The sequence below is a fragment of the Camelus bactrianus genome, chromosome 31 (assembly GCF_048773025.1).
Source record: "Camelus bactrianus isolate YW-2024 breed Bactrian camel chromosome 31, ASM4877302v1, whole genome shotgun sequence".
Lineage (NCBI taxonomy): Eukaryota > Metazoa > Chordata > Mammalia > Artiodactyla > Camelidae > Camelus > Camelus bactrianus.
The window spans coordinates 13,526,799-13,551,066 of record NC_133569.1 but is presented as its reverse complement, the minus strand read 5'-3'; the positions used below and the strand labels follow the sequence as shown (position 1 = coordinate 13,551,066).

At 40.2% G+C, this 24,268-nt stretch overlaps 1 protein-coding gene and 1 long non-coding RNA gene across 5 annotated transcripts in view; one reads left to right on the top strand and one right to left on the bottom strand.

The window, feature by feature from the left end:
- LOC123613736 (uncharacterized) overlaps positions 1-17,060 on the bottom strand; it is a 30,333-nt gene extending 13,273 nt beyond the window's left edge. For 2 of the 4 annotated variants that reach the window (XR_012503432.1, XR_012503435.1), the window contains exons 1-3: positions 16,889-17,060; positions 14,426-14,517; positions 111-207 (exon numbers count right to left, since the gene is read on the bottom strand). This is a non-coding gene — a long non-coding RNA (uncharacterized LOC123613736). The remainder of the gene's footprint in view (positions 1-110; positions 208-14,425; positions 14,518-16,888) is intronic. The other 2 variants (XR_012503434.1, XR_012503433.1) reach the window with 2 other exon arrangements.
- On the top strand, positions 3,152-18,666 carry SCRG1 (stimulator of chondrogenesis 1). The gene is made up of 3 exons (XM_045508894.2): positions 3,152-3,524; positions 14,271-14,526; positions 17,069-18,666. Exons 2-3 carry the CDS (start codon positions 14,285-14,287, stop codon positions 17,121-17,123), a joined length of 297 nt encoding a protein of 98 aa, XP_045364850.1. The 5' UTR covers positions 3,152-3,524; positions 14,271-14,284; the 3' UTR covers positions 17,124-18,666.
- The last annotated feature ends 5,602 nt before the right edge of the window (positions 18,667-24,268 follow it).

Sequence of the window (24,268 nt, the reverse complement as noted above, 5' to 3'; positions counted from 1 at the left end):
TTTTAAAAGGTAATGTTGTCTGTGGCTCACTATTATTTCAGCAGACACACTGTGAATTAGTTTTCGGGGACCTGGATTATTTTGGAACTCCTTTTGTCAAGGACACTCACATAAAACAGGTCCGACTTCTCTCCTGGGAGGAACTTGTGAAGGTTGAAACCAGCTGCGGCTTCTCTCCGCCCTCGGTGGCTCCAGAAGGATTTAAGCCTGAAGGAAACGAGAGAAAAGGAGTCAGTTACGGGACCGAGAAGCGGGAGGCTGTAAATCAGGGCGCAGGCGGGAGCTCCCAGGTGAGGGGCCAGAGCAGGGCTTATGTGTTCCCATTTCTTCCCACAAGCTTAAGAGGTCCAACGTCTAAATTTGTTTACACCTAAGACGTCTCCTGGGCCTTCCTCTGACCAACTGGAAGGATGTGTTGTTGTTATTGTTTGTTTTTTAGGAAATACTAATCAGCTCGCTTTTCAAATTTAATACCAATGCTTTTAACAGAACTGCTTAAGTTCTGTATCATGAAATGGCTCTGTCATTAATTTGTGGGCACTTTCTATTTGTCATAAACCTGACTGGACCTTATATACCTATGTAAGACACACAGACACACACATATAGTGAGTATCGCATAGCTACCTGGAAGTCTGGACAGTACATTTGAATGGCCTCACCCACCTCACAGGAGAGGTTGACTCTGGGAGGCTCCAGAGGTTTTCTGGAGACACATTTCTCCAGAGCATCGTAAGCCAGGGCTCAGCAAGAGGTCTGAGTAAGAGACCATCAGAAGGCCCCCACATACAAGAAAACAAAGGCTGGTTTCAGGTTTCGTAAACTGCGAACCCCAAGTTACAAGCCTCCAGGACAGCCTCTCCAATTGCAGGTCGTGGCTGGCAACTCAGCTGCTTCTCAAACGGGCAACCCTGGGCGGTGGACCCCCGGACGAACAGCTGCGGACGTGTCTAAATCAACAGTGTTCAGCGGTGCCCCCTCGAAATGCTGGGGAGTCCAGCTGGTGACGCGTCAGTGCCTGAGACGCCGCAAGGGGCGAGGACGCCGGGATGCGGGTGTGCGGCTGCGGGGCGGTCTTTCCGGGGCGACTGGGAACGGGATGAGGGGGTGTTGGGCCGTTACCCCCGGAGCAGGGATGTGGAAATTGCTGGATATAAAAAATGAACCAACTATTCTGAACAGCTACAGATTAAACACAGGGACACAACATGGGCAATGCAATGAAGGAAATAAAACAATGAGACGCACAGGGAAGTAAGAGGACAAGGGAGAACCCGCCGGCGGGAGGCCGCGTGCGGGCCCCCGCCCTGAGGGCCGGGTCAGCGCGGCGTAAAGGAGCCCCCGGAGGCCCGGGGCCTGGACGGTTCCCCTCTCCCTCGCACTCACACATTCCTACGTGTTCCTCATACTCATAAATTACCCCTCTCCGTGGCACCGCCTCCACTTAGTAACCCGCACAGGACACTTAGGGCTACGCACGCCAAGGAAGCGTGCGGGCAGGTGCACACACGCCTCCCGTCTCTTCCTGGACCCCCGCCACGGGCTGCGGCCGCAGTAAAGGGCAGACCAGAGACCCCCGCTCTCGGGGCGGCGGACCGCGCCGGGATTCGTGGGTCTTCAGTTTGCCGCGCGCTCCTCCATCCCGGGGGTGTGGGTACGGTTTCCCTGAAACCGTCCGCAGGGCCTTCCGCTCCCCTCCCTCCTCCCTGAAATGCGCTTCCCTTGACTCCCGGGACAGCTCTGCTCGCTCTTCTGCTGTTCTCTTTCTCTAGTCGTCCCTGGAGGGCCGGCGGTCCCCGAGGTCCTGATCTCAGCCCGGCTCTCTTCTCGCTCGGGAACCCGTCTGAGCGGCACTAGGGCCAGAACCTCACTGCAGGGTCTCCTGGGTGTGGGACCCTGGGCAGGCCGCCCCACGTCTCCGATGGGTCCTCGTTTACAAAATGGGGCCAACAAGAGGCCCAGGAGGGAGAGTAAATGAGCTCAGACGCGTGGCTGCGTGGCACACAGTCAGGGCTCCGCCACTTTGCGGTGGGACAGCCATGGCTTCCGCTCTCCTTTTGTGAGAAACTCCGTCAGTCACTTAGTTGACATTTTGTGGATTCGTGGATAAACCCTAATGCTCCAGCCCGTGCTTCTTTCCTGAGCTCCAGGTGCATTTAACCAACAGTCTGCTGACATCCCAGTTACCCCGGGGCGCCTTCCACTCAACATCCACGAGCCAGCTCACCCCCAGCTCCGCGCTCCTGCCCAGCCCGAGCCGTCCTTCCTCGCTGTTTTTCGTCCGAGGTGAGGAACAGCGTCAACCACCCGAGAGTCCAAACCTTTGAGAAGCTAATAAAGCCTCCCCTCCTCTCAGCATCTCGTACACGGAACATGGACATCGAATTGCAGTTTTACAGAAGCTCACTGCAGTTCTGCTTGCTGGCCCTCTTCTCCTGCAGGGGATCCCTCTCCCCGCCTCCAGCCCCCTCTGCCCCGACATCGTCCGCCTTTCAGGCTGCGGTCGGCAGGTTCATCCTCTCTTCATCACCTTTCTGTCCACTTCAGGATAAAATCCAAAATCGTCATCAGAGAGGGAGGGACTTTATCCCCGCGCCCTTCCTTCCCGGTCCTCCTATTGTGCCCCCTCCCACCCCCAGTTCCGGCCACGCTGCCGTGATCCCCAAAGTGACCTCCTCCCCTCCACCCTCCCGCCCCTGTTAATCCAACCAGGACCCTTGCTGATGCCGCTCCCCGTTCTCCATCCAGGTCGCCCTGCTCCACCACCGTCTCTCATGAGGCAGTGAAAACAACGCAGACAAAAGGACAAGGAGCAGGTGCCACGCTTCCAGCTCGGTTTGCTCCAAACAGAGTGAAATTCCTTTCTTGGCTTGATTTCTGAGGCACAGACTAGATTTCTTTTTTCGTCATTTCATTTTTTGTTTTCTGGTGACAGAGGAGCCTCTGGGTGAGGACCTGGTGAGTGGGAACAGACCTTCTACTGACAGTCACAGTAAGAGATCTGGACGGTGAGGAACACCTGGTGAGAACACACACAAAGAAAGCACGAAAGGGGCAGGGATGCTCTGCCGGACGCCTTCCAGAATCTCAGTGGCCGAGCCTCCTCCGCTTTGTCTCTGTCTCTGTCTGTCTCTGTCTCTCGGACACACATTTCCCTCAAGGTAAAAATCATTATCTCTCTGTTCTTTCTCAGTCCCTGAGGTTCTACATTTTGTTGCTCCCAGCGTCTGCCTCCCTGGGGTTCTTGCACAGACCAGTTATTTCCTTCTCTGAAGGAGCTACTGGTTCACTGCCGCCTGGTCTGGAAGAAGCCAGGGAGGCAGTCCTTGCTGCCCGGTGGCCCCCCCTCCCCGGTGCAGCGGTGAGGCTGTCAGTCCCCGGAGGGGGCCAGGCAGACAAAGGTCCTTCTGTTACCTCCTTCCAGCACCTCCTCTCTTCCCCTTTTGCCCAAACTCACCCACTGAGTTGGAGCATTTAAGAACATTCCTCCGCCAAGAAGACCAAAGGAAAGAAGAAGAAAAAGGGTAGGTACCTTCTTTTCTTAAAAAGTCATCTTATGTCATTTCTTCTACTGCAAAGTCCTGCTCTCGATGAGAGCAGAAGTGTATTTATGTGCTGGGTCGGAAGAGAGAGTCAGAGAGGGGCTGTGAGGAGGTGATACATGTGCACTTTGAGAAAGTTGATGCTTCCTAGGATAAAGGGAAAGAATCCGACGAAAAGAGCAGAGAAGATGTGCACTCAAGAGAAAGGCACTTAACTAGAGGCTTAAAAAGAGGCAGTCCCTCGCGGCTGCCCCTCACTAAAGCCCAGGTCCGCTCTGAGTCTGGTCGGGGCTCGGTGGAGGTGATGACGCCTCTCCGTTTCTTTTTAATGCAGCAGCTGGGTCTCTGTCTTCCTGAAGTTAATGGCAATGTCTAAGAAAGCGAATTTTTTGTTTTGTTTTGTTTTTGCTTTTAAAAGTCCTGATTCCTAACAAGAAACTGGTATGAAACATGTGGTACAAAGAGGGAATTCATTGAATTCATCCTTGGTGTCCCCACTGTGGAACACAACACGGTGTCTGTATCACTACCATACAGGGAACCCTTTTTCCCTTTGGGGCTTCTAAAAATTCCTCTTTGAAATTCCTTAGCTTGGTTACATAGGCTGCAAAGAGCTCTCCCCAAAAGCTGGTCCTTTCATCCAGTGAAACTGGTTTACTGTGGCCAGGAAAATGATGAGAAGGATGCAGGACTGGACCCCACTGGCATCCTCTGAGATGCCCGAGGGCAGGTCCCCCTCAGGGAGAACGTGGACTCTGCTTTCCTGCTGGTGAAGGTCCCCTGGGTGTCTGGGCTGACAGGGTCTGTTTTAGAGTTTTCTCATACCACCCTGTTCCTCTAACCCACGCTCAGAAGAGTTTCCCTTCGGCACTCACTCATTCTAACACAAACCTCTTCCGGTACAGTTAATAAGAAAAAGAGAGAATTTAAAAACTAACAGTGACTTTCAGCCTCCAGGAAAGATGAAAGGGAAACGTCACAGGCTGGACGGCCATTTTAATCTCTTCCAACTCTAATTCGGGTATTTTAAATGTTGAGTTCTGGGGCTGGAATTTTCATTTGCTTTTGCAGCCTCTGCTTCTGTCTTGCTGTCAGGAAAGGAATCTGAAAAGGGACTACTGCCCTTTCTGTCCAACCCATCAGCTTTGTTCCATCCCACGGCTCTGAACCCCAGTTCCCAGCACTGATGCCCGCTGTCTGCAGGAGCACTGCTCCACCAAGGTCTGAACACGCGTGACACAGCTCTCTTATTGCTGGCCATTTAATATGAGATAATTTTCTTTTGAAGTCTCCACTTAACTCCAACCATTCAAAAGCTTTCTGGTGCCAAACACCCTCACACAACCAAAATTTTCAATTTCCAACCTACATGGTGGTGGCAATGACTTACTGTTTAATTGGAAACATTCTGCCCATAGTTCTGTTCTCCGCATTGACCTTTCTGTGCCGCTGCTGGGATAGGAATGGTAACTTACAACACTGGGAACAATGTTAATTACACAAAGCTGAATCTAAAAAAACCAAAGGGTAACTATTTAGAGATAGTTATTCCTTCAGATGTTCAGCTATTAGCTTTGTTTTCTGTTGTAATTTGGGTGTACTCCAGGAGGAATTTTTAGTACATGTACTTCAACTGGAAGAGGGGAAAAAAAAGAGCCATTTGCTTCGAATTGGCCAAAGTCATTTCACTTCTGTTGGCACTTGAGCGTATATGGTCTGGATGGATTGCTGGGGATTAAGGTTGGTGTCTTTTAATGAAAAAACAGACCAGTGTATCATAGGAACATACTGGTACAGACAATTTCCCACTTGCCAAAGAACAGTTAAAGCTATTTATCTGCACTCAAATGAAGGAAGAAAGAAGACTTCAGTTCAGACTTGTAATTTATAAGGTGTTAAAAAAAAAAATCCAAAAGCCGGCCAGTGAGTGAGTGCTTGCCAGGCGTGGAACTTTCCATGGCAGTGTGTGACTGAGGCGGACAGAAATGCCCTTCTGTGCTCTGGCCTGGACACAGTCAAGACGGGCCCCCGGCGGGGCAACCTCCCCACTCACATCTCCCACACTGCATTTGTTCCTTCTTTCAGCGAATGCGTTTTGAACACCTGCCGCCAGCCTAGCATGGAAGCAGGCGCCCCAAGATGCAGGAGGAGGTGAGGTGACAGTCCTGCTTTCATAGTGCTAGCATCTCCTTCTCCTATCCCCGCACATGGGCTCACGGGGCCTCGGTCCCTCCCCCCTTCTCTTCCCAGTCCCTGCAGCCCTATGGCGACAAATACTATCCATAAACACCCTGAAGACTCACATTTGTATTTCCGACCCTGACCTCCCGACTCACATTCAACTACCTGCTCAACATCTTCACTTCATGATTGACAGGCACCTCAAGTTAACTTGTCCAAAACTTGACTCTTACATTTCCCCCACAGTCGATGCCTTCTAATTCTTCCTCAGCTCAATAAATGTCAGTACCACTCAGGTCAAAAAAATCTAAGATGCATCCTTGATACCTTCCCTCTTGCCTCATAGCTTCAATCAACTATCACCAACATTCTCTTTTCTTCTGCTCCCAAGCTTGTCCCATGACCACGTTTCTTCATAGAGTAGCCAAGGATTGTTTTCTTTTGAGACATAAATCAGGTCACGTCACTATTCTGCCAAAACCACTGAATGGTTTCCCAATATACTCAATAAAATCTAAACTCCTTATCATGTTCTCTCCAGCCCTTTATGACCTTCTCAGATCTTCCTTAGAGTCACAGAATGACCAGCTCTGTAAGTGGCCAAATGGCTTTTGGTGAATTTCCCATGCCTAGCTGCAGCCACATTCTCCATATGGTGAATGGGCTTATGACAAAGGCTGACCATGACAAGACACTGTTTAGTCAAATTCTCAGTTCTTGTAGCACAGATTATACAGATATGGTTTGGGAACACAGAACAAGGGAGTGCTCAGAGTGGGACGGCTGGATTGGGGAAGGGTGCTAGGAAGGGATGGGTTTATGGTTTGCCCTTGGTGGACTGTTTGGTCAGAAGTTAACATAGAAGAGCTGAGAGGAAACAGCCAGGCAGAGGCGTGTGGCCAGGACTGGATGGCGGTCCAGCTGTCTGGCCAGCTCAGCAGCCGGGATGATGGGATGGAAGGGAAGTGGAAGGTGGCTTTAGGATCAGCCCTGAGAAGTCGTCATTCTTTCTGATGACATGACACCAATCTAGGCTCTTGCTCAGGGTTGAAAAAAAAAAGGGGGGGTTTTCAGAGACTCATTCATACAACTCTACAAGTATGGGCCAAGCACCGTGGGAGCCACGGGGTATGTGGTGGTGAACCGAACAGAACCTCTCTTTCTGTCGGATGGGAATGGCAGACATAGAACGAGTGAACGCACAGACGCACCACCTGGATTGTGAGAAGTGTCATTAGGGAAAAGAAGAGACATCTTGCAAGAGCCAGGCTGAAACTACTGTAGGTTGGGGGCCCAGGGACGCCTTTAAAGAAATGACACTTAAAGCGAGACTTGACGTCGAGAAGCAGCAGCCACACGACGAGCGTTTCTGCAGGGGGCGGCATACTGCAAGAGCCCAGCGCGGAAGCCAGGCGTCTCTTTTATTCTGAGGAAGTACGCTCTACATCTTTTATTGCCATAGGTTTTAAATGGTTGATAATGAGTTATTTTCTATAAATTATCTATAAAATTTTTCTAAAAAATATAGATTATCAAGATTCACTCAAGAGGTTGAAACTGTAACTTATATGCAACAGGTTAATATGAAAAATTGTGGTTTATCTGAAACGCACATTTAACTCGGCATCCCACATTTTAGCTGGCGACCTTATACATTAACAACATGAAACGCTGTTGTCTGAGTGGCGATGTCAAAACATGTAATCAATCAGCCTGTAGAAGAGGCCAGAGGGTGCCGGGCGACGAGCTTTGAGCGCGTCTGCATTCACGCAGCAGAGAGCAGTGGAGACGCTCTGAGGGCTGAGCCTCCGTTAATACCCGTCCTGGACGTGAGCTGCTCCACACTCCACTCCCTGCCCCCTCCTCCCTTTGCTTGTTACCTTACAATCCGGCTCTCCCTTCTCAACCCCTCCCCTGGTTTATAGTCTCTTTCTCCAACTTATCTCCCACCCAGAACATAAATCGTAGAGTTTCCCTGGGTCCCTGGCCACCTCAGTTCCTCCTTAACACCCTCGCCAATGCATGTCCCAAAGAAACACACAAAGTGTTAACAACAGCTCTCTTTATGTTGAAACTCCAGTTGAATTTTATTCTATCTGTGCTTTTCTGTATTTTCCATGTTTTAGACTATTACTTTTTTTTCTTTTTTTCTTAGAAAAAGTATTTTTCTTAAAAAAATAGCCAACCAGGCTTATGGCTCTAATTAGAACCAGCTAATGGAAAGAAAGCATAAAATGTTAATGGTCATGAAATGAATGTAAGAACAAACCACATTTAAATGCAGGAAACATAAGAAAGGGTAATAGGAGCCCAAATAGGCTAAATGCATGACTTTATCCAAAAGCCACAAGGAATAGACAACATTAAATTAGATTACCAAAAATAAGAACATGATTACATAGTAAAAAACTAGGAAGATCAAAGCAGTAAAAGATACGAAAAATGTGAAAGACCTAAAAAAAAAAAAAGGAAAAATTCTAACGTATTAGGCAAAAAGATGAAAAGAGTTGACAACTTCCCTGCCCTCACCCTCCACTCCTCCCCAGACACCCAACCTTTTGATAGAAATCTGGTGAGAGGGGTTAGAGAGAAGCCAGGTGTGGTTTTTGTTGTTGAGGCTTCTGATAAATGTGCACATACATAGAAATATATGTTTTAAGTCAGGTATGAGCTAGCTGGCAAAAAAAAAAAAAAAAGTTAGTTTTGATAAGAAGCAAGCAAGCAAACAAAAACCAGAAATTTGGGAAGTACACTTTAAAGTCAGATTATTTAGAAATGATTAAATACAATACATTTAAATTAAAACAACGGTATGCAGATTTAAGGGTTTGGCAGCTGCCTAACCTCTTCCAGGCACAAACAGCTCTCTGCAACCAGACACTGAGTTTACAGGCTGAGAAACCCCTCCTGCCCTGACTGCAGCACCTGGAGACGAGGATATGTGATAGGCCTTCTTTCACGAATGTGCCAGGCGCTGTTTCGGGGGCTTCACGTCAGACAACATCCTGCCTTCCTGGAGCTTACGTTCAAGGTTGAGGAGGCACAATAAGAATATTTTCATCATAATTTAAAGGTTTATAAATGCCATGGGAAAGTAGAGCAGGAATAGCAGACCGAGAATGTGTGAGGGGGGCAGAATTTTAAATAGGATGGTGGGGTGGGTCTTCTACTAAGAAGCGAAGTAAGCGAAGACTTGAAGAGGGCGGGGGTGTAGTTATGCAGATTTCGGTGGGGGAAGAGGTCCCCAAGCAGAGGAGACAACCAGTGCAAAGCCTTGAAGGCAAGAGTGCACCCATGCACCGGGCATTGCTGAGGACCAGCTGGAGCAGACGAACAGGAGGGGAGGAGCAGGTGAGTTCAGGGAGGTGACGAGGAGGGAGCCAGGCCGCACATGGAGGTCGTTGCAATGACTTCAGCTTTCACCCGAAGAAAAGAAAGTAGAGTTATCAGGGAAGGACAGGTTTAGTTACTGATATTTTCCTTAATTCCTTTGGTACTCCTGGTACTTAGGACCCTGCCCGGCACAAGTGAGACACTAGAGAACATTTGGGCTAAATGAAACCAGCTTGCTCCTGTTCCTCTCTCACATAATTCCTGGACCACTGGGGCAGTGAGTCCCATGTCAGTGCTGTTCCATCCCTTTCTCACCCAGCAGTGGCTGCTCTTCTCCTGAAAACCTTGCTGGTTTGGTCTTGGTGTGGGCAGAGGGATCACCCGAGGAAGTACGTGAAGATCTGGGCCTGGAGATGAGGGGGTGACTCCAGGAGGTGTTTCAGCAGTCCGCTTCACTGAGGACAAAATATATAAGCACGACTCCAGAAGTAGGAAGGGCAGCCCGTGCAACTGCCCTGGGTCTTCTCTGTTGTATTGCGGGACCAAAGAGCAACTCACCCTATCCAAGAGACGCGCATCAGGGGAACCATAGTTCAGCCTGGGGAAGGAGAGCAGAAGAAGGGAGAAACACAGTTCTGAGATTTTGGCTTGAGAATCTGTAAGATTTGGGCAGCTGTCCTTCATATCCCTCCAAGAATAAGATACAGGTAGTAAGAGTGACACAGGAAGCGTCACTTCTGCCCCAGATGCAGCAGCAAGGACCAGATCTGCCCACACCCTTGAAACAGTGACAAGAAACAGCCAAAATATATGAAACACTCTTTGTTGAAACACTGGATTTCAAGCAAGGACGCTGCTCCTTAGGAGATGGGAAACAAATTTGGTGAGCCCCACGACGTCCCCCAGTCTACTCCCTTGAGAGAGGGAACTCGGATAGAGTCCTGAGTTGTAGAAATGGAGCTGGAAGGCAGAGAGGCCAAAGCAGCTGGCGCTCACGGAGCGGACTACCCAAGAGAAGAGAGATACACAGAGACAGACCCTTGGAGCCTGCAGAGGGCCCTGCTCAAGTATTTGGCAGAAGACAGATTAGTGTATGCAAATGAGGAAACTACCGAAGGTCAGAGGGGAAATATCTGAAAGGATTAGAGAACCGAGTGTCAGGTGCTCACAAAAGGCCAGGAATGCTCACAGAGACAGACTGAAAACTTCATAATTCACAGGACACTGGGTAGTCTGCTCAGGAAGGAATGGCCTCAGTAGTGAGGAGTAATTAGCCCTACATGAAAACTGATCTGGAGCCACCTAACAAATCATAAGAGCAAGACTTGCAAGGATCAAACTCTTTCCACGTAACTTAGTTGCATCCCAAAACAAAGCACAAGAATATTTATAAAATTAGAAAAATACTCAGCATCCCATAGGGTGAAATTTAAGGTTTCTGTCATCCAATCAAGGATTACCAAGCACACAAAGCAGCAGGAAAGCAGAACTCATAACTAGAATAATCAATCAATTGCAACCAAACCAGAACTGATACAGATGTTGGAATTAGCAAAGGGCATTAAAACAGACATATCCTTAAGGCACTAAAAGAAAAAAACTGCCAACCCATTATACTGTAACCTATTATACTATAACCTTTGTTCAAAAACAAAGGTGAAATAAAGATATTTTCAGATATATAAAAGCTGAAAGAATTCATCACCAGAAAACCTACAGTATAAGAACATTAAAGGATACCCTTCATGTGTAGGGGAAATGAGCCCAGATGCAAATACGGATTTACACAAAGGAATGACGAGCACTAGAAATGAAGACTTCGTGGATAAATGTGTAAGTTTTTTTTTCTTGTTCTTTAAATCCCTAAAATACAATTGATTGTTTAAGCAAAAATAAAAATAATATATTCGGGGGTTTATAGCACATACGTAAGTAAAATATATACCAATAATAGCATAGAGGATGGGAGGAGAGAAATGGAAATATAAGATTGCAAAGTCCTTTATAATGTAAAGCAGCGTAACGTCATTTGAAAGGAGACAATGATCAATAAAAATAGATACTATAAACCCTAAATCAACCATTAGAATAACAAAATGAAGAATTACAGCTTACCAGCCAACAAAGGAGGTCAAGTGAAATTATAAAAAAAATTCAATTAATCCAAAAGAGCACATAAAAAGAGGGGAAAAGGAACAAAAAACAGATGAACCAAGTAGAAAACAAATTGTAAGATGATTTATTTAAACCTAACCATGTCAATAATCACATTAAATGTAAATGGTTTCAATACTCCACTTAAAAGGCAGAGACAGTTTGGATAAAAATGCAAGACCAACCTCTAGGTTGCCTATAAGAAACACATTTGAAATATAAACCCACAAATAAGTAAAAATAAAAGTATGGAAAATATGTTCAGAGACTAGATCAGAAGATCCGGTATTATTAAGATGCCAACACTCCCCAAATTTATCTATAGATTCAATGTAATCTCAAAATTCCAGCAGGCTTTTTCTGTAGAAATTGACAAGCTATTAATAATAAAATTAAATAGTAATATTTCATAATAAATAATAAATAAAATAATAAAATTTCATAATAAAATGTGAAAAACCTAGAATTGCCAAAATAACTTTGTAAAAGAAGAACAAAGGTTCCAGGCTAATTCTACCTGATTCCAAGAATTATTAGAAAGCAATGGTAATCAAAACTGCAGTATTGGTATAAAGATAAAGAAACACTTCAATGAAAAAGCATAGAGAGTCCACAAATACACCCACATCTATATTAAAAACTGATAATTGACAAAGATGCAAAGGCAATTCAGTGGAGAAACAAGTCTTTTCAATATGTAGTGCTGAAACTATTAGACAACCAAAGGAAAACAAACAAACAAAAAAAGAATTTCAATCCATATTATGCACTGTATCCAAAAAGAAAAAAAAAAAAAAACACCCAAAAACCAAACCAAACCAAACCAAACAAAAAACTAATATGGACCATGGAGCTAAATGTGAAACCTAAAACTATAAAACTTGTAGAAGAAAACATAGGAGAAATGCTTTGAGATCTTGGGTAAGGCAATAATTTCTTAAATATGACACCAAAAGTATATTCCACCAAAAAAAATTGAGAAACTGGACTTCATCAATTTTAAGAACTTTTGCTTTTTTAAAACCACTGTTAAGAAAGTGAAAAGGAAAGTCAAAGATGAACAGCAAATGTTGGGGAAGCAAACATCTAATAAAGAACTTGTGTCTGGAATATACAAAGAACCCTTAGGAACACAAGCCCAATTTTTTTTAAATGGGAAAAGATTTGAACAGACAAGTTCACCAAAGAAGATACAAAGATGAAGATAAGCATATGATAAAGGCTCAAAGCAGCTTTATCCATAATTACCAAAACTTGGAAGCAACCAAGATGTCCTTCAGTAGGTGAATAGACAAATAAATAAATGGTGGTACATCCTGACAATGGAATATTATTTAGCGCTAGAAAAGAAAGGCAGCTCTGTCAAGCCATGAAAAGACATCGAGGAACTTTAAATGTATATTGAAAAGAAGCCAATCTGAAAAGCTTACCTACTGTACGATTCCAACTATGGGATATTATGAAAAACGCAAAACTATAGAGACTATAAAAAGGATCAGTGGTTCCTCAGGGGTGGGGGTTGGTGGGGAGAGATAAACAGGCAGGACACAGAGGAATTTTAAGGCAATGAAAACACTCTGAATTATAATATAATGATGCATGTAAGTCATTACACATTTGTCCAACCCGTAGAATGTACAACACAAAGCATGAAACTGAAGGTAAACTATGGATTTAGGGTGATCATGATGTAGGTTCCATGTAGGTTCATCCTTGGTTAAAAAAAGGTACCACGCTGGTGAGCGGTGCTGATAATGGGGGAGACTATCCACCTGTGAGGGCAGGGAATATATACAAAATCTGTACCTTCTTTTCAATTTTATTGTAAACTAAAACTGCTCTAAAATAACTAAGTCTTTTTAAAGCCACATTATCTTACTTAAAGTAATTGACCTTTTAGGGGTATCTAATCACTGAAAATGTCATACTAAAATTTCCTTTCAGCCATATTGTTTTCTTTCATAGTACAATATGCATATCTGTCTTCCCCGCTTTTTAATACTCCAAAGGTAGGAAAGGTACTTTGGCTCCTGCCCACAAGATGGGATCTGAATGGCTGTGGACTCTGATTCTGGTTCCTTCACTATTTTGCTAGTCTTCCTCTAATACAAGAGCCTCCATTTTTTTTTCACATTTAATACAGAAGCCAGAGAAGTCTGATTCAATAGATAATGAATATTCCATAGTTGTATGCAAGTACTACCCTTGAAGTGTTACCTCCTAAAATAGGAATTAGATACCATTGCTTGGTACGACTCCCAACAGTTCAAAGTAGAACTGGCGGGTGGAAGCTGCAGAAAACTATATCCCAGTACGGGAAACGCTGGGATGGTGCCCGTGGAACGCGTTGACTTGATCAGCAGTGAATTCTCCATTAAGGTAGGGGAAATGTCTCCCGGGGGAATTCAAGCCTCTGTTTCCAGCTGAGGCTAAGATGTGATCCACGTTGGGATAAGAGCTCACAAACTACTAGAAATCTGTTTTAAAACAAAAAGGTGGGTCCCCAAAATAATTCTGAAAGTTTCAAAAACTTAATTATAAATATATCTATGGAATATAATCTGTCAGTGTCAGGATAAATGGGCTTTTTGCTTCTGTCAGGGTGGGACCCGGGTTCTCTGACAACATTGTTAGGATATGCAAAGTCCAAGAGCCACTGCACACTGATGCTGTCTGTTCTAGACATTTACTTGAGTTTTACTGCCTGAAAAAGCAGTTTTTCTCTACTGAACGTAAATGAAATAAATGACTTTGTGCACTTAAAAATGCAGATTCTGGCTCTAAACAGTATCTCCCTTCTCCCCTCCCCCACATAACTCTCATTCCATACTTCTTTGTGGAGCTCAGGCATTTCATTTTTAACAAATATTCTAAGTGATTTTTATTGCAGATGGTCATAAAACTATACTTGGAAAAAAATACATTCAAAGAGAGTAGAAAAAACTCCCACTCTATCCAAGAATTTTTGAGAACGCCGCAGAACTTTATGTTCAAATGAATTCCATCTTTAAAAAAAAAAAAAAACACCACTGACACATTTTGGTTTTTCTTCTATCTCAGGGCCAAAAGCCAAAATGAAATTTATATTACTTGCTGTCACCTTCGGGCTAACTTTGCTGCTAGGAGTCCAAGCCATGCCTGCAAATCGCCTCTCTTGCTACGGAAAGATACTGAAAGACCGCAACTGTCACAATCTTCCAGAAGGAGTCGCTGACCTGACAAAGGTTGATGTAAACGTCCAGGATCACTTCTGGGATGGGAAGGGATGTGAGATGATCTGTTACTGCAACTTCAGCGAATTGCTCTGCTGCCCAAAGTAAGGAAACGCAATCACAAAATATACTGCTGTGAAATGTATGCTTAACAACTCTTTCTTAAGACACCTTCAAAATGACTTTGCTGAAATTAATCACTCTTTTTAGTAAAGATCCTGCTCAAATCTCAGCTGTTTTCTAGAATCATCACAACTGTGTACCAAATTGAATGTTTTCATTTAAGAAATAGAGTTTGGCATATTTTAGTAAAACTAAATGAAATCCAGAAAATAATACCATGCCAATCTATTAAATTAATAACGGTCCAATCAGTTGCTTGCCTGTTTGATTTTTAACCACAACTGGTAGCTGAAGTCACCTTCAAGGCTGACATCTTAACCCAATTTGAAAACTAATAAAAGGCTTTAAATAAAAGATCCCAGTGAGGAGATCAAATAACTAACTGGATGAAAAAGTTTGGTAATGGTCAAAGAAAAACTTTCTCACTCTATGTATGAGTTAACCAGAAATTAACTAAGTAGACGTTATCCACTGACTTGGAAAGTAGATGTATTTTAAGTGTAATACAAAGGTGAAAAATCAATAAATATTTTTAGTTCTTGACTTTAAGGTAATCTTCCTCTGGTTATTGAGGAATCTTTCAAATAGTAATGATTTTGGCTATTTTATACCAATATTAGTTTTTTTCAAATTACTTTCAACATACGTCATCATATTTTTTTCATTTTCCTAAGAAATCTGTGATAGAGAAAGGGTAGCTATAACCATCTTATCAAGGAAAGGTTCAGAGACAGGAAGTGACCAGCGCCATCCCACAGAACTAGTTAATATCAGCACCAGGACTAGAACCCGGTCTTCTGATTTGAACCACATATTTTTTTCTACCCAAGCCAGTTAGTTCTTAGGTTTGGTTCCTGGAACAGCAGCTTCAGCACTACGTGAGTTCTTGTTAGGGAAACGTAACCTATCCTTGGGCCCCATACCCAAGCGGGATCATAACCAAAGGAGAGGAGGCACCGCAATTACGGCTTAAACCCTCCGAGTGATTCTGATACATAATAAAATTTGAGAATCACTCTGTTAAACGATGATATCGTGAACTTAAGTTAACCAATTCCATAAAGTGACTTAATTTTTCCCCAGACTACATACATGAAACGTCATGTTATGTTAAAATATCATGTTTGCTTTTTTGTAATGCTAAGACTTAAAACTACTTCACTGAAATGTATTTATTTTATAATATAATTTTATGATTATTCATTAATGGATTAGAAGTATGGCTATACAAAAGTAATTTCAGTTTGATTTTGGGTCACTGTTTTCCCAGTAGCAACCTATAACTGAATATATTTCAGGTTTTTTGCCTGTAAACACAAATTTTAATTTGCCATCCTATTTTTTTTCAGTTGTATTGAGATATAATTAACATACAGCATGGTATAAGTTTAAGGTGTGCAGCACGAGTTGACATAAAACAGCAAGTTCATACTGTACAGCACAGGGAACTATATTCAGTATCTTACAGTAACCTATGGTGAAAAGAATATGGAAACAAATATATCGTACGTTCCTATATGAGTAAAGTATTGTGCGGTACACCAGAAATTGACCCAACATTGTAAGCTGACTATACTTCAATAAAAATATTTTTTAAAAAACCAATGAGTTGACATACTTATACCGCTGACCCTTGAACAACACCTGTTTGAGCTGCGTGGGCCCACTTATACACAAATCTCTTTGACTAAGTATGTACCGCAGTACTGCACCATCCGCGGTTGGTTGAATCCCCGGCTGTTGGACCACGGATATGGAGGGCTGACTATAAAGTTAGGCATGGATTTTCGACGGCACAGCAGGTCAGGGCCCCTTACTGCTGTATTGTTCAAGGGCCAGCTGTGCTGCGAAATGATGACCATAGTAAGTTTAGTTAACACCCATCACCTCATATAGTTACATTTTTTTCCTTTTGATAACTTTTAGGATTTAGTCGCTTAGCAACTTTCAAATACATCACACAAAAGCAGTATCTATAGTCATCATGTGGTGCGTGAAGTGCTGTTTATTTCTAATGAGCCGTAACCACGATACTACCGTTCACATACATACAATTTTATATTATTCCATGCATTTTTGTCATTACCTTATGTAATCTTTCCAACAAGGGTTGAGTACCTTAACATTACACCTTTCCCTGTAAAACCTAGATATCTATTTATTGGCTTTCTAAGAAATTTTTAATCTTCAGTTTCTTACCTATAAACTCCGTGGCCCATCCCCACCCATATCAGAGAAATGAACTTTTTTGGTATGATTGTACGGTTTAAATCACCCAATCTCTCCTTTACTTTATAGATAAATGTTGTCAATGGCAAATGGGGGGAGAGTAGAATTGATTACCTTTTTGGTCTTTGCTGTTCCTGCGGCAAGTCCTCTCACTCATTCTCTTTGTACTTTATTCACCTAAAAAGAATAGTCATATCTGAAATCCTGGAAATCACTGCACATTGTTAGCCCAGAAAAGACTAACATATATCTTAGCTTTCAGCTCAGTTTAATTCATGTTCTCCTTTCTTTCAGAGATGTCTTCTTTGGACCAAAGATCTCTTTTGTGATTCCTTGCAACCGTCAGTGAGAATCTTCATGTATTTTGGAGACCACCGCACCTAATTTCCCACAAGCTGCACTCTAACAGCGTAACTCTATTTCTGGTTTCTATGCAGTGCAATAAAGCAGATTCTATAAATTCTTACTTGTCTACGACAAGTAAACTTGTGTTAGATAAGTAGTAATAAAAATTCAACTCAATTTTTCTCTGTGGACGTTGTTTAAAATTTTTGACTAGAAAATTTTCATCTATAGGGTGTTCACTTTGCTCAGTAAGAGTTCTTTCTGTCCCCTAGGTGAAGAGTCATAAACCTGGCTCAAAAATTGAGAATACTTTCAGTTCTTAATTGACAGTTCTTGACCATGTATACTTAATGAAAAGAACCAGGTATAAACTGAGTTCTTGGAAGGGAAACTAGAAGTCTTCCAGTAAATGGGGAAAAGGGAGCGAATATTTGTGTATATAGTACGTGTGCCAAATACTTTAAGCACATTTGCATTTTGCTCCTTAAAAAACAACAAAAACTTTCAAGGTAATTATTCTTAAACCCACTTTTCAGATGCAAATTCAAGTTTAAGATATTTGCTAAAAATCAAGACAGAATTTGAACTCTGTTCAAACACTCACAGACATAGCTGCATCCTTAAAACTACGCTACACACCCCTGGTGTATCCATTTTTCCTGGGAATACAAAACACACACTTAATAAAACCATGTAATGGATGAGAATTAAAGTTACGTGAATTTTAAAGGCAAATAGAAGAGATGACTTCAAAGGTATTTTCTGGTGTTAGAGGCAATTTTGGACTATGCCCCATACCTTAGGAGGTATGCATTGACTGGTGGCCAGAAGAAGTAACTTTAGAAGGTCCCTCATGCTATAAAAATTTATTAAATACTTCTAAGTGCCAACTATTATTAAGATTTGGGGATGTAATAATGCATAAGATAGACTTCTCTTCCTGGAATTTGTATTCTAACAGAAGTGTAATCATTACAAACAAATAATTATTTGTAAGTGTGACACCTGCTACTACAAAGCAGTTGTGTAGAGAGCTATACAAAGTATTGCTCTGGGGATACATCTGAGAAGCACCTACATGCTAAATCTAGGAGACAATCATTTTGTGAATTAAAGTGACATTATTTTATGAAAATACATTCTTGGAGGTCCCTGATCTGTTTCTGAAGACCACATCCAGAACAGTATCTGGTATCTATTCGATGTTCAGTAGGTGTTACTGAGCTGAACCAAACAATTTTAAGGCAATCAGAATTCAGTTCCGCTTAAAATCTGCAAAAACCGAAGTCAGAACATGTTTTCAAATAGTATGACCTCTAAAAAAAGCATGAAGAAGTGGAATTGTTTAAAAAAACTCAAACATATAGTTGTATCAACATAGCATGTGATTTGATTGGCCTTTTTTTTCTTTCACTAAATTGGTATTAAAAATCAAACTTACTCAATAATAGAAGTCATAAAAAATAAATAGAAATAAATAAATAATAGAAGTTATATCCTTTCTGGAACAGTACACAGAATAGATAAATAAAGAAAATCACCAGTAAACTTGTTTCATTTTCTACTTGCATAGAGTCTCTTTGAAGGAGAGAAAAAAAAAAGCAAATCAGTCACGGCTTTTCAGTAAGTAGTCCCTTACTACAGCAATCAAAACCTGATGAGAAAAATAACATTCAAAAGAAAGCTAAATATTTAATAACTGGGAGTTTGTAGATTATTACAATTATTCTTCATCATATTCTCTCTTTCTGAGAACAGCTTTTTAATATTAAATTATATTACATTCTTTTGGAAATGAATACATTATAGAAGCACACATTCTTTTTTATATAACCCAAGAAATACAAAAACATGAATGTTCACACAACTTACCTTATGCAATTTTTCCTGACTTGGTTAATATGTTTTTAAAAGCAAACATTTCATTCAATGATCCAATGAATAGATCTTTTATTTTTTCAATAGCTTTAGCTACGAGAAAAGACAACTAAGCTTTTATTAAAAATGTGCAATTGTTCTAAATGTACTATCATGACCCCTGCTCTATGGACGAAAATGCCAAGGATTACTGATTAAGTAGCTCGTCTAAAGTTGCATTATCAGAGCAACAGAACTGGGTTTTGAATACGGCCAGTTCTCCTCTAGCATCTAGAGTCCTAACCACTGCATTACCTAACAGCATCATCTAATCTGTTTCTTTTTTAGGAAAGCAAACTTTTACTTGTATGGAACATACAGCTGTACATTTCAGATAACTCACATATGCTAAATGCTTACTGAATAACAATTTCTGTCTTTTTATCTTTGACTTTATATATTCTTGTTCTTACAATGAATTCCATGATGCTGAGCACAAAGTTAATGGTAATACTTACTAATAGCTCATCTCTTTTTGATAAAAATTAGGGGCTCCTTGAATATTTTTGTTTGCTGGGATTAGGCGCTAATCGTAAAGGATTATTGGATAATTGGAAGCAACACGGAGAAACAGAACAGTCAGCAACAGCTCTTGGAGGAAGATGAGGACAGATAAGAACATTCACAGAGCACTCTACAACTTTAACTTCATTACAATTGCCCACAGGTACACATGAATTCTTTCCATAATAAATAGTTTTTGCAAAATATTATGACCAGTACTTTTAAAATATAAATAATCTTATCAGTAAAACACTATAGGCTTTACAATAATTTTCCTACAAGGAAAAAAATGATCAAATTCATATATTTCTAAATCATATTGCATCAACAGCCTAAACCTAAACTTGTCTCTCAAACAATTGAAGAGAAACTGATACTGGAAAAATATAGTAAATTGACATTGAATTAGCTTCCTCAATTTACTTCTATAGAATGGAGTCACCAAAATGTGGTCATCTTTGTATAGTGGTATACCTAGAGAGAAATGTGTGACATACATGTAGCCAATATATGCTAAGAATTTTACAAATAAAAACCTGTTTTAAATTTTCAACAGAAAAAGTGTATGTGATCTATATTTCCAGACTTTAAGAAGTGAAAATCTAAGTGTTGGGTATTATGGGTATAAAACTGACTTGATGTCTACTTTAAATATACATTAAAGGAAATACACACACATGCTTACACATATATGATAATCTAGTAGCAATTAATATGATTATTATTTAAGAACTAGTAGCTGACCATGTAGACTACAAATGCAACTAGGACATGACGCATATAATAAAGTTTATAATATCAGTTTTTACCTAGAAAGAAATATAAGGAATTTCATAATCCCAAAGGAATGAATTCTATAGTAAACAGTACACACATTTGAAAAAATTTATACATATGACATTTCTTGACATTTTTAAACTAACTCATTAAATGAATAAGCAATGACATGACAAAAACTTTTGAATCACCATCACTTGCCTAGATATAATAATCTGAATTTTGCTATCAAAAATACGTAAATTCATGCAAATAGCAGCCAAAAGAGAGCTGGGATGGCTGTACTAATGCCAGACAGGACAGATTTTAAATTAAAAAACTGTTATAAGAGACAAGGAAAGATATTTTATATTGTTAAAAGGGTCAATCCACAAGTTGTAAAAAATTATAAACACACGTGCACCAAACAACAGAGCCAGAAAATATATGAAGCAAACATTGGCTGACCTGAAAGGAGAAATAGGCAGTTCTACAATAATGGTTGGAGATTCCAATATCTCACTTTAAATTATGGATAGACTTTAAGTTATTGATAGACAGAAGATTAAAAAGGAAACAGAGGAATTGAACAATACTTTAAACCAACTAGACCTAACAGTAATATACAGAGTACCCCACCCAAGGACAGCAGAATACACATTCTTCTCAAATGCACATGGAACATTCTTCAGGGTAGACTATATGATAGCCCATAAAACAATTCTCCATAAATTAAAAAAAAATTGGAATCATGCAAACTACCTTCCTTAACAATGGACTTAAGCTAGAAATCAATAACAGAAGAAACATGGAAAATGCACAGATCTGTGGAAATTAAACAGTGCATCTTTAACAACCAATAAGTCAAAGAAACAACTAGGGAAATTAGAATATACTTTGAGATGAATGAAATCAAAAATAAGACACCAACATTTATGGGATGCCACAAAAGAAATACTCAGAGGGAAATTTATAGCTGTAAATATATACATTAATAAAGAAGAGAGATCTCAAATCAACAACTGAAATTTATGCCTTAAAAAACTAGAAAAAGATCAAACTTAGTCCAAACCAGTTAAGAAAATAATGAATAGAGCATAAATAAATAAAATACAGGCTAGAAAAGAGAGAATTAATGAAACCAAATTAAACATCACTAAAATTGACAGACCCTTAGCTAGACTACTGAAAAATAAAGAGAGAAAGTATATATAACTAAAATTACAAATAAAAGCAGGGACATTACTATTAGCCTTACAGAAATTAAAAGTATTATAAAAGAATGTTATGAACAACTGTATGACAACAAATCGAATAATCTAGATGAAATGAACAAATTCCTAGAAACACACAAATTATCAAAGCTGACTCAAGAATAAACAGAAAACCTCTACTGCCCTATAATAAGTAAAGAGACTGAATCAATAACTCAAAAATCTTCCATGAAAGAAAAGTTCCAGACCAGATGGTTTCAGTAGTGAATTCAAACTTTTAAAGATAAATTAACATCAACCCTACTCAAATTATTCCAAAAAATACAAGGGAACACTTTCTAACACATTCTATGAGGCCAGCATTATCCTGAGACCAAAGTCAGATAAACACAGTAGCAGAAAAATTAGACCAATATCCCTTACGAATATAGACATAAAAGTCTTCAACAAATACTAACAAACCAAAACCAATAGCACATTAAAAGGATTATACATCATGACCAAGTGATATTTATCCCAGGAATGCAAGGGTGGTTCAACAAAAGAAAATAATTGAAGGTAATGTACTACATTAGTAAAACAAAGGGGGGAAGAAAAATCATGATTACTTCAATAGTCATAGAAAGAGTACTTGATACCCTTTCATGATACAAAATACTCATCAAACTAACAATAATATAATAAGGAGCATTTTTGATATATCCACAATTAACATCATACTCAGTGGTGAAAGACTGAAAGCTCTCTTCATAAGGAAAAGAACAAGACAAGGATGCCCATTTCCATCACTGCTCTTCAACGTTGAACTTTAAGTCCTAGCCAGAGCAATTTAGCAAAAATAAATAAATAAATAATTAAATATCCAATTTTAAAAAGAAGTAAAATTATCTCTATTTAATGATTACAAGATTCTACATATAGAAAAATCTCATAAAATCCACAGAAATACTGCTAGAGCTAATAAATGAATTCAGCACAGGTGCAGGGTCAACAAACAAAAATCAGTTTTCTATGCAACAGTAAGGAACAACCCAAAAAGAAAGTAAGAAAACAATTCCATTTACAATAGCATCAAAAATAAAATATCATGAATAAATTTAACCAAAGAGGTGAAAGATTTGTACACTGAAAACTATAAAACATTACAGAAAGAAATGGAAGAACTAAAATTAATGGAAAGATATTCCATGTTCATGGATTGGCATTCTTAACATTGTTAAGATGACAACTGTTAAATGATCTACAGATTTAGTATAATTCTCATCAAATTCCAATGGTCTTTTTTTGCAGAAATGGAAAATCCAACCTATCCTCAAATTCATATGGAACCACAAGGGGCCCCAAATATCCTAAACAATATTGAGAAAGAAAAACAAAGTGCGAGGACTCACATTTCCTGATTTTAAAACTTACTACAAGGCTACAGTAGTCAAAAAGTACAATACAGGCATAAGAATAGAAATATTGACCAAAGGAATAGAATTAAGGGTATAAAAGTAAACTCAAACATCTATGGTAAACTGATTTTTGACAAGGGTGCCAAAATCCTTCAGTGGGGAAAGAATACTCTCTTCAACAAATTGTGCTGGAGCAATTGGATAACCCTATTCACAAGAATGAAGCTGGAATTCTACCACACTCCATCTACAAAAAAATTGACTCAAAATGAGTCAACGACCTAAATTTAAGAGCTAAAACTATAAAATTCCTAGAAAAAACACACGGGTTAATCTTTATGTTGGATTTGACAATGGAATCTTAGACTTGACACCAAAAGTATGAGAAACAAACAAGTTGTACTAAATAAAAATTAAAACTTTCATGCATCAAAGAACATTAAGAAGGTGAAAAGGCAATATACGGAATGGGAGAAAATATTTGTAAATCATATATTGGATACAGAGTTAATATCCAGAATAAAGAACTCAACAACAAGAAACAACCCAATTTAAAAATGAACAAAGGACTTGAAATGCAAATCAAAACCACAATGAGATACCACTTCACATCCAGTAGATTGGCTTTAATTAAAAAACAAAACAAAAAGGAAATACAAGTATTAGCGATTTGGAGAAATAGGAATTCTTGTACATTGTTGTTGGAACATAAAATGATACAGCCACTATGGAAAAGTTCAGCAGTTCCTCAAAACATTATAGAATTACCATGTGACTCAGCAACTCCACTCCTAGATACATATTCAAGAGAAATGAAGACATGTCCACACAGAAACTTGTACACAAATGTTTATAGTAGCGTTATTCATAATAGCCAAAGGTGGAAATTCAAATGTCCAAATGTTCATCAATGGATGAATGGCAAAGCAAATTGTGATGCACAGATTTACACACACACACACACACACACAGGAATGTTATTCAGCAAAAAATGGAACTAAGTACTAATATATGGTACAACTTGAACCTTGAAAACACACTAAGTAAAAAAAAAGAAAGAAAGAAAGAAATCCAGACACAAAAAGACATATATTGTATATTCCCTTTTTATGATATATCCATAATAGGCAAATCCATAGAGACAGAAAGCAGATTAGAGGTTATTAGGCTATAGGAGGAGGGAGGAATTGGGGGTGATTACGTATGGGTGTTTCTCTGGGGTGATCAAAAAGCTTCCAAGTTACAGCTGGTGGTTGCACAACATTGTGAATACCCTAAATATCACCAAATTGTACACTTTAAAGTGGTTAATAGTGTATTTCACCTCATTTTAAAAAAAAACTATGTAGAAATAATATAGA